The sequence below is a fragment of the Girardinichthys multiradiatus genome, chromosome 17 (assembly GCF_021462225.1).
Source record: "Girardinichthys multiradiatus isolate DD_20200921_A chromosome 17, DD_fGirMul_XY1, whole genome shotgun sequence".
NCBI lineage: Eukaryota > Metazoa > Chordata > Actinopteri > Cyprinodontiformes > Goodeidae > Girardinichthys > Girardinichthys multiradiatus.
Window position 1 is genome coordinate 29,637,159 of NC_061809.1, and position 10,352 is coordinate 29,647,510.

The following is a 10,352-nucleotide window of genomic DNA, read 5'->3' on the forward strand; positions in this document are numbered from 1 at the left end:
AAGAATCCATTGTGCTCCACCTCTGACCTACATAGCACCTTTCATTTAAACGTACTGCAGGTGGAACGTTTCTGAAGAAACTTTTAAACATGCATCAACCTCCTTCAGATCGTCCTGTTAGGAGAGACGAAGCTGCTAATTTAACAACCACTGATTTAACAGGAGGTTGGTAATTAGTGTCAGACTGAGTGAACCTCAGGTCAAAGTGTTAAATGTTGGAATCTCTTGAATTCTCCGTTAAATGTTCGTTTTTAAAAAGTGAAATCCCTTTTAAATGCTGCAGATCTGAGGAGAAACGCTGCAGCTGATCTTCTTATGCGAATCATATCCAAAGTCACTAAAGTGTCCAGGTTGGTTTCATCTGTCAGCAGCTGTTCTCTGTGTTTTAAATAAACATCTAACTTTATTTGTCCCATAAAAAAATCACTTCTATCTGATTTTCTTCAGGATGGACCTGGTGAAAGCGTTTAAAGAGCAGCCTGTTGCAGAACAACTGAATCTGTATTTATTTATTAATCTGCACCTTTAAAATAAAGGTTTACATTGAGTTTCTTAAAAAGATCCTCCCTCCAACTAAAGCATGCAGTCAGAGGGAAAATGTGCAGGAGGTTCTGAGGTGGTCCAATTCTGACAGAGAAACTCATAAAGAGCCCTTTTTCATTCATCTGACCGGACCGAGTCGTGTCCGCCTCACCTAAAGTCCCACAGAGATGAGGAGACAGATTCATGGCTCGGTCCACACGGTTCTGGTTAGTCTGATGTTTTCTTGCATTGAAAGACAGAAAGATTGTGATGTCTCCATGCATATGGTGGGTCTAACAACTCCAGCGTCTCTAAAGATGAAGCTACGGCTTTGGTTGAATCACCTCCTCCGTGCTTTTGTCTGCAAGGAACCAGAGACTAAGACCTTCAGTTTGAGACACAGATGGAAACTCTGTCTGTGGACAGCAGACGGGCGAGTAGAAGATGGGATCACTTGGGTTTACACCACCACCCAGCTCGGTCTCAGCGGTCCACCTGAATACTGCACATGGACGCGCTGCTCCTCATCCTCACCCTCCGAAGCCTCGTCTGTGTCCGTCTCATCCTCCAACAGGACCTGAGAAAGGAGATCCAGACGATAAGACCACAGTTCTGAAACAATGACGTTTATATGATGGTTCTGTTTATTATTATTTAAAATCTATTTATTCCTAAAAAAGGTGCAACTCTGTTTAAAACTGATTTTACTTTAAACGTAGAGAACTACTGCAGCTCGTCTTTGTCTCATAACTCTATAAAGTCTATAAAACTATAAAGTTTTTAGTCTAACCATGAATCAAACCCGCCACTGGGTCAGCGATCATTGGTGAGGTTCAGACATTAGAAAGTACACCCTCCTAACTACAGGAGGTTCTAAAAGAAAAGATTCTACACTGCCAATAGTTACTAAACAAGTCAGTGGAAAACTAAGTACACCCCATGATCCAGCAGCTTGTAGAACCTGCCAGTGCTCGGCTCTCTCAAGATCTGCTGCTGTGTTTGGATCATGGTTCTGTTGATGACCCAGTTTGGACCAAGCCTCAGCTGTTGGACTCACATTTGACTCTAGAATACTTTGGTCTACAGAGAAGATCATGGTCCACTCAGTGACTGCAAGGAGCACAGGTCGTGTGGCTGCAAAAGCCCGAACCATCATCCCTCCACCGCCGTGCTGGACAGTCGATCTGAGGCGATTGTGCTGATCTGCTTTGGTTGATTGCCTTCCAACATGGTTCTGTGTATCATGACCAAACATCTCTACTTTGGTTCCTTCTGTTCCAGAAGTCCTTGGCTTTGTTAGTGTTTATCTAACTGTTCTGTCATGACCTTTAACCTGCTAACTGAGGCCTGTAGTCTGACATGGAGCTCTTGGGGTTTTTGGTCATTTCTCTGAGCTTCACGCTCTGACCTTGGCCAGAATCTGCTGGGAGGTCCACTCCTGGGAAGATTACCAGCTGGCTGAGATGTCTTCCTCTTGGGAATAATCTTCCTCTCTCATGGATCAGATAGTTTGCAGATAACCTTCACAGATGGATGGGCAGCAGCAGGTCATTGCTGATGTCTTTCCATCCTGGTGTTTTCACACAAACCTGTGTGCTGCAGAACTGATCAAACTCCTGCTTTAATAGAAGATTACATGATGATGATGAGCAGCTTTTCCATTTAGGCTTTGACTGGAGTAATAAATACTGACAGTGTAGTATCAGATTTATATTTTTTGTTTTATTATGTCAATATATAGTTAAAGATCCTCTCCTTTCATAGTTTTTACAGCTTGAACATTTTTGCAGCATTTGATTCCAGTAAAACATGGATTGTAACGTACTATAGCTGAGGAGAAGCTTTTGGAGGAGGATCAAGATAACAATGATGTCTGTTTTCTGTTCAATGAAACTGTTCATGTTCCTAAGGACATAACAGTCACACATTGTTAAGAACTGTCAATGCGCCACTATCTGCAGGCCTCCTCCACACTGCGCTCCTCTTTCCATACCATCAGCGTTTGGAGATGCTTCATAAATGTCACCGTTATTCCCTGGATGAAGGCTTGATTTATGGCTGCTTGGCAGAGCACCAGGGGGAAGAAAAGGTCCTGTTCCACACAAAGGTCATGCTCCGTGAGATGTTGGAAGATGGAAACTGAAAACATGGCTTCTCTGTTCTGGAAATGGATTTTCTCAGAGATCTTTGAGAAAAATAACCAAAAAGCGGTGGGTTTGAGGGTCCTAATCCAATTAAACTGAATGCCTTTATTGTCACATACAAGGAAGCTGCTCTTTCTCCGATCCACAGAACCGAACATGACAAACTCTGCCAATTAATTGTTACCGTTAGAGAACCTGGCAGTGCATGTTCTAAGGGTCTTATGCAGCTAACCAAAGGGCAGGAGTTAACAGGTGGTTAAACGGATGGAAAAGGTCTAGATGTCATCCAGAGGAAGACCAATGAGCTTCTGGCTCTTTTTAACTCCGGAACAGTTTCTAAACCCAGTGGTGATGCAGTGAGTTAGCAGGTGGGTTTTCCTCAGCGCTCTGAGCAAAGGAGCCTCTATTGTTCACAGACCATTTAAGATCATTGCTGATGTTCTCAGACAGACCCTCTCCACCTCCTCACCCCTGATCTCCAGTGGCCCGAGCACCCCTCCTTGCCTCCTGAAATCAACCACTTTAGACTTCTTGATAATCAGCCATGAGGGTGCAGGCCGTAGAGAAGTGGACTCGGTACGCAGCCCTGCGGCGCTCCTGTATGGAGTGGTAGGGTCTTCTAGGTTTGCTTGCTGAGGCCAAGGTGCTGGGTAAGATGGTGGTAAAGGCTGAACTATAATCCACAAAAAGTATCGGAACAAACGACCTTTTCTCCTCCAGGTGTGACAGAGCGGCATGCAGGGTGGTGTTAACGTCTGTGGATCTGTTAGGCCTGTATTTATGGGGGTCAAGAGAGGGCCAGAGATGATTTAAGGACCAATCATTTAAAGCATTATGAGACCTTTAGATGGGTTTGCTCCTGGCCCATTCACTGAGGGAGGTAACGATCGTCTGTTTGGGCTCCAGAATGATAGTAGCGGTTCGACGGCGGGCTGGTACTGTCACGTTTGCAGACTAAACATGTCAGTGAGAAAACCATCAAGCTGGCTCTAAGACCTGGGATCCCATCTGGGCCAGCTGCCTTCCAAGCCTCAGCAGATCCCAGGGCCTGAACGGGTTCCCCTGCTTGAAGGACAACGGGCTGGTCAGCAGGCTCCAGTTGGAGGAAGGTTCTCGCTTCTTACTGAAGGTGGTCATAATCATTTGAAGTCTTTAGTTTTCTCACCTGTTTATCGTGCAAAACTCTTAACAATTTGTCCTGTTGTAGATATAAATTTGTTAGAGAATCTATCTTTACTGATTAACAATCTGAGGAAAAATCTATGCAAAATATTTCTAAAACCTTCTAAAATACATAAACCAAGTAAAACATGTATTTTCCCATAAAGTGAGCAGTGATAAAAGCTGATTAACTCCCAGATGACACATCTGTGATGCACCACCGGCTCCCACAGCCTGCACAGGTCACTGGTTATCATTCAGCATCAGTTTCTCTCTTAGGTTTTATTTTATTCCTGCTTTTAAATAAGTCTCCTGCTAGTTTTAATCAGTAAGACCAGTCATTCTGACCTGTGACTCCTCACTGCTGCCTCCTGCTGACACAGACTCCACCTTCTTCTTCATGGTGTCACAGGTGTCGTCCAGACTCTTCATCGTCTTGTACTTCCTCATGGTCAGGCTGTCCACCACCCAGAACATGATGGCCTGAAGGACGCAGCAGAGAAACACCATGAAGCCAGACCTGCTAGAGCTCCCACCGAATCGGCCATCATGAACTCCAGCTTACATTAACGATGAAAGGCACGATGAGCATGACCAGCGCCAGCTCCAGCTGAGGGTTAGCGATGTAACTCAGCAGCACCTCCTGCAGCTGGACCACAGTAATGACAGCTGTTTAACAGACAGATCACATCACGTGGCTGACGATGTTTCACCATCAAGAGGTGGTGTCCTGCATATTCTGGATGTGTCCCTGCTCCAGTCATCCACTGATTTTAATCAGGTGTACGCAACCAGGGGAACATCTAAAACATGCAGGACAACTGGAGTTGGACACCCCTGCTGTGGATTATTTAGTTAATACACAGATTTCCTACACATCTTTCACGTCTCAATTCCAAAATTTCTATCAATTTTTACCCATTTTAGAAGTTTAAATACAAAGGTTCACCAGGAATTTAAAATCCTGGGAACACCGGATGGATCCAGACAATGGGACAGAGGATAAAGTCTGGTAATTTATCTTTTCCAAACCTATCCGGATCCGCTCCAGACTTTTCCAGTCTGTGCAGGAACATAATCCTAGAAAACAACATATGTGCTGATTTTAAAAAGCTTCCCTTACTTTGGACCATCCAGGGACGAGCAGCACCAGGGTGATCACACCTTTCTCCAGCACCATGATGAGCAGGTAGACGCCACACTGACCGAGCCACGCCGCAGCCTGGGGAGGGTCACCTGGTGGAGGGGGTGGGGCAGAGGAATCCCATTAATGAAGACAGGACACAGGGCAGAAGATCAGCTGCTAAAAAGGAAGAAAATAAACTAACAAATTATAATTCTGGGCTAATCCTGGATCAGATAAACTCAGCTGACACATTCCTGGCTGAAAACTCACCTATGAAGCAACATCTGGGATTAATTTATACAAAAACTAGGAAAACAGCTTGTTTTAGTAACGTTTTCCATTCAAGGGGGACGAAACGCAAAGAAAACCAGCTGTAGAGGTACTGATGAGGAATAATTAATGAGAGAAGTTAAAGGGAGTAATCTGGAGCTGCTGGCAGGCCTCCATGACACCCTACACTGGGTCTACAGCACCAACTAGTGGCAGAAATTAGAAGTACGACTCCCACTACCTTCACTTTTATTCAGACAAACTCCTCTTGATGTTCTTTATGTGTGTTTCCACGTTAGGTGAAGGATTTGTCTCTCACCATATTCTCCAAACAGAAGCAAACTCCACTGCTTGTGCTCCACCAGCCTGAAGACCAACTTCACAGCCACCCAGATGACGAGCATTCCCAGCGTTGCATCCAGCAGGAAATTCATCAAATACCTTTGGACAAATGAAGGAAGGGCATCCACACATGTCTCAGTACTGCTTCTATTTCTGGTGTTTTTTACGTTTCAAGCATTTATTTCTGTTACGTTTGATTTTTCTGCCTTATAGTGAGTAAAAACTAACAATTGTGTTTCTCAGTAAATGTGAATCAGATCGATACAAAAAGAAATATGAGTCCACTATAAAGTTTCTCCATGTACTGCACGGTACATGGACCAGGCTCCTGCATATCACACTTTTTCCTTCCACTCAACTTCTCACTAATGTGCTTAGATACAGCACACCTATATTGTAATTTACTGGGAAACACCTACAGCTACTTCTGGTGTTTCTGCTGCTGACTCACAGAGAGCACGGGTCCTCTTTGGTGAGTGTGGAGAGGAAGACGTTGGCGAAGTGGATGAACAGAGCTCCGATGGCCTGCTTGGATGTGTCAAAAAACCTGGAAAAACAGAACAATATGTGAAAATGTGACTTTCTTTTTATTTTTATCTCTTCACATGTTAATCTCATGAAAATATGAAGGAGAGGACCAGGAAGCAGGAGAGAAAAGGTAAATGTCTGACCAGATCCTCCACGGCCGTCTGACGCCTACAGGCTCCCGGAAGCGTTTCACTGGAAAACAATGAAAACGGTGCAAAACAGTGACATGAAGCTCCAGATTACAGCTCAAGTGTCTGCAGGACACCCTGACAACACTTCATTTCTCCTGAGCAGGGACAAGAAGCGCTCCGACAGCACGACTCAGCCGGAGAACAGGATGAAGCTTCATGCAGATATGGTTTTAGGAAGCCACAAATATGCTTTGTTTTATTCTGCTGCATGTTCTGAGGCTTAATTATTAAACACTCATCTTTTTACTGGACAACAGCATTTGTTACTAAATACAGATAATTATTAACATTTTATACTAAAAAAAGACTGAAATTAATATTGAATAAATATTAAATTCACTTCAAAGCAGCTTAGCTTTCTGGATTTTATGTTTTCCTTTAAAAAGTGGAAATCTTAACATTTTGGGTGAAACTGTAAGTTGTTTCAAATAATTTAAATATTATATGAAACGGCATGAAAGTTTTATGTAGCAAAGCCGACCCAAACCATGAGTCTCCGTGCACCATGTTTCAGAGTCAGGATAAAAGTTTAAAGGGAATGTTCTCCATGTTTTCCCCATTCTGAATCTGAATTTAAACCAAAACTGGTGATCAGGTCTTCAGAGTTCCTGCAGCAGGTTTTAGACCAGGTTCTTACGCTTTGCTCGTGTTAAACTTCAAGACTTTTCCCAGACTAAACCTTCAGTTCTCAGTTAGTTACGTTCATTTTTAAATTTGAAAACTTCACTTTCAACTTAGATGTTTCTACAGTGGGTAGGCTTTAAGGGAGGAGGAAAGGAGAGGTGACAGATAAAGGAAAAGACATAAGGACAGTGAGAAAGGAAATAGACCAGAATGAAGAGGAAGGAAAAGTGGGACACAAGGAAGGAAGGAAGGACAGGAAGAAAAGGAACAAAGGAAAGAGACAGAAGAAAGGAGACAAGGAGGTAAGGACCGAAAGCAAGAAGGAAATAAATTAAAGAAAGAAGGATACAAGGACAGAAAGAAAGGATTGAAAGAAGCAATAAGATTTAAGAGAACCAGGAAAAAAAGAAAATGAAGAAGGAAAGAAGGACAATAGCAAAGAAGAAAGGAAAGGACACAAGGAAGCAAGAAGGAAGAAGGTAGGACCTTAAGCAAGGTGGGGAAGAAAGAAAGGAAAGACACAGAGAAGGAAGGACAGAATAAAGAACACAACATTTAGACAATGGGACAGGGAATAAAGTCTGGAAATATAAATATTTTTCCAGATTTATCTAGACCCGGAAAATCCTAAGATCAAACTCCAGACTGTGTTGGGAACCTACTTATGTAAACCTGTGCTGTAGCAGCAGCCCTGCCTATCCTGCCTCTACAGGGTTAGACGAAAGCTGACTTCAACAGAATATTCCTCCCAGTATTCCCAGAAGCTCCCATCTTCATCTGAATCAGGCGACCCTGCTGGTTGCTGAGCAGCTCTGCACACAGATGAACATCAATGCTGCAGTAAATATGAGCAGATGTTTGCTGTGAAGAACAACGCAGACAAGCATGAGGCCTCTATTGATCTCTCTGCTAGCAGGTAACTCAGAGGAGGTCAAAGGCCATTCCTGCAGCAGTCCAAACGATTCATGGGTTAGGGTTGAACTCAGCTGGAAGATTCGATGAAGAAATCATCACTGCACTGATCTTTCCAATCTACAGTCACTATTAGACTAAACCTGCACCTAAACACCTCATCAGTTCATCTGTGCAGCACTTTGCCCAATCAATAAGAAGTTCAGGAACTCAACTTTAAGGGAATCCAGGAAGTTACCGGTTAAAAATACACAATTCCTAATAAATCTGATAACTTGGGTTGAGCAGCAGGAATGAAACTCCCTGTTAAGATGATCAACATTCTGCAGGTCAGCTGAACACAATCACAGGTTTTTAAGCTGCATTTAGTAAATCCACAGTGAGATTATGTTCAGCTGATGAAGCAGAAACAGGAATCACTCCAGCAGAAAATATCACAGGTCTGGGAGTCGCTGCGAGACCAAAACCTGAAGAAAAATAGAAAAACTGTTTTCCTTTATGGGAAAAACGGCTCACTACCCCTGTTAAGGTCAGAGGTCATGATCCAACAATAAGAAAGAGTGAGACTGGGCAAGAATGGCCTTCATGGGTGAGTACCAAGACCAGAATCACTGTTGACCCAAAAAAGGCCCGTCTCATATTTGCAAAAAACATCTTAATGATCCCCAGGATTTTTGGAAAAAGTGACAAGACAAAAGTGGATCTTTTTTGAAAGTATGTGTCCCGTTACATCTGGTCCAGAACTAACAGTATTTCAGAAAAAGATCCTGCCTCCAGTCAAACATGGTGGTGGCAGTATGATGATCTGGGGCTGTTTTGCTGCGTCAGGACCTGGAAGACCTGCTGTAATTGATGGAACCATGAGATCTGCTCTCTAGCAGAACATCCTGAAGTGGAAGGTCCCACCATGAGTTTGTGACCTTAAGCTCAAAAACACTTGGGTTCTAAAGCAGGACAGTGATCCAAAGCTCACCAGCAGATCCACCTTAGAATGCATCCAAAATAAAAAGTTTTAGAGTGGCCTAGTTAAAGTCTGAACTTAACCCAACTGAGACGCTTCGCCTTTAACCTTAAGCAGGCCGTTCATGTTGGAAAACGCTCCATTGTGTCTAAATTAAAGCAATTCTGCAAAGCAGAGTGGGTCCAAATTCCCCCACAGTGATGTTGAATCGTTTGAAAACTGCATTTTGTTTGGAATTAGGGCCTGAAATCAAATTCTGCTCAGTGTCCCATCAATTATCGGGTCAGTTCTGCTTCTAGTTAAGACTAAATTCTTTTCAAATGGACCATTAAAATGTGTCTGGTGAAGCTGGTTTATTATGGGCGGGAGAAGAAGAACCGGACGAGTGGGAACCCGCACAAAGCAGCTGAGGTTCCGTCTAATAAGCGGCTTTAATCAGGAAAACTAGACGCCACGTTGACTCGTTAAGGCCCGTCCAGAACCACTGTGTGCCGCTGAAACAACCAGAACTCTGCCGTGGTTCCGTTTATCAGAGATGGACGCGAAAACTGAGAAAATACTCACACATCAGCGTACTGAAGGCCACCACAGCCAGCAGAGCCTGGATCAGAACCCCGAACCTGTCCGTCAGAGCTCCGTTATCACAGCCATGAGGACTGGCCTTATTAATATCAGACATGTTGGACACTTCAACTGGACCGTGGTCCAGGACCAGCTCAACACCGCCGGACCCATACCGGTTCATCATTATTAGTAATGTTCAACAACGACACGATGCAGAAGAAACAGCCGTTTGAGACCGAATCCACGCAGAGAGCAGCCTGTGGTTCTGTTCTGCTCGGTACCGGTCCAAAAGGAAATGTTGGAATCATTCACGGGTAAGCAGCAACATTCCGGGAGGTTTAAGCCGACCGGGAGCATCGATGCTCCGACTCACAACAACAACAAGGACCGAAAGGAGGCGGAAAAACACCAACATTCAGCTTCCGGTAAGCCTGCTTCAAAATAAAAGCATTGGATAACACGAACACAAAAGGATGTATTTCTCACTGATTCGACTTTTATTTTATTATACACTGCTAAAAAAACATAAAGGGACACTCAAATAACACATCCTAGATCTGAATGAATGAAATATTCTCATTGAATACTTTGTTCTGTATAAAGTTGGATGTTCTGACAACAAAATCACACAAAAATCATCAATGGAAATCAAATTTATTAACCAGTGGAGGCCTGGATTTGGAGTCACACACAAAATTAAAGTGGAAAAAGACTACAGGCTGATCCAGGAACTGCTGACACACTCCAGCCACATGAGATCTAGCATTGTCCTGCATTAGGAGGAACCCAGGGCCAACCGCACCAGCATATGGTCTCACAAGGGGTCTGAGGATCTCATCTCGGTACCTAATGGCAGTCAGGCTACCTCTGGCGAGCACATGGAGGACATGCAGCCCTCCAAAGAAATGCCACCCCACACCATTACTGACCCACTGCCAAACCGGTCATGCTGAAGGATGTTGCAGGCAGCAGATCTCTCTCCACGGTGTCTCCAGACTCCGTCACGT

The 10,352-nt window shown here is 43.8% G+C and overlaps 1 protein-coding gene across 2 annotated transcripts; it reads right to left on the reverse strand.

Annotated features, from left to right (window-relative positions):
• Nucleotides 1-494: 494 nt before the first annotated feature.
• Nucleotides 495-9,760, reverse strand: tmem110l (transmembrane protein 110, like). 2 transcript variants are annotated; one of them, XM_047389829.1, is made up of 8 exons: nucleotides 9,346-9,760; nucleotides 6,237-6,285; nucleotides 6,017-6,112; nucleotides 5,543-5,664; nucleotides 4,951-5,063; nucleotides 4,393-4,476; nucleotides 4,218-4,310; nucleotides 495-1,099 (listed from the first exon to the last, which is right to left on the reverse strand). In XM_047389829.1, the coding sequence occupies exons 1-8, from the start codon at nucleotides 9,527-9,529 to the stop codon at nucleotides 983-985; spliced, it is 858 nt and encodes a 285-aa protein (XP_047245785.1). In that variant the 5' UTR covers nucleotides 9,530-9,760; the 3' UTR covers nucleotides 495-982. The 2 variants fall into 2 exon arrangements, with proteins under 2 accessions (XP_047245785.1, XP_047245784.1); XM_047389828.1 differs by having other exon boundaries at nucleotides 4,176-4,310; nucleotides 9,346-9,756.
• Nucleotides 9,761-10,352: the final 592 nt, after the last annotated feature.

Bases quoted from the DNA above. Each gene is read 5' to 3' on its own strand.
- tmem110l (XM_047389828.1), bottom strand. From the start codon at position 9,529: ATGATGAACCGGTATGGGTCCGGCGGTGTTGAGCTGGTCCTGGACCAC. The intron at 6,286-9,345 runs GTGAGTATTTTC...ATTGTTTTCCAG, and splicing joins GGCCTTCAGTACGCTGATGT to TGAAACGCTTCCGGGAGCCT. The intron at 6,113-6,236 runs GTCAGACATTTA...CTGTTTTTCCAG, and splicing joins AGACGGCCGTGGAGGATCTG to GTTTTTTGACACATCCAAGC.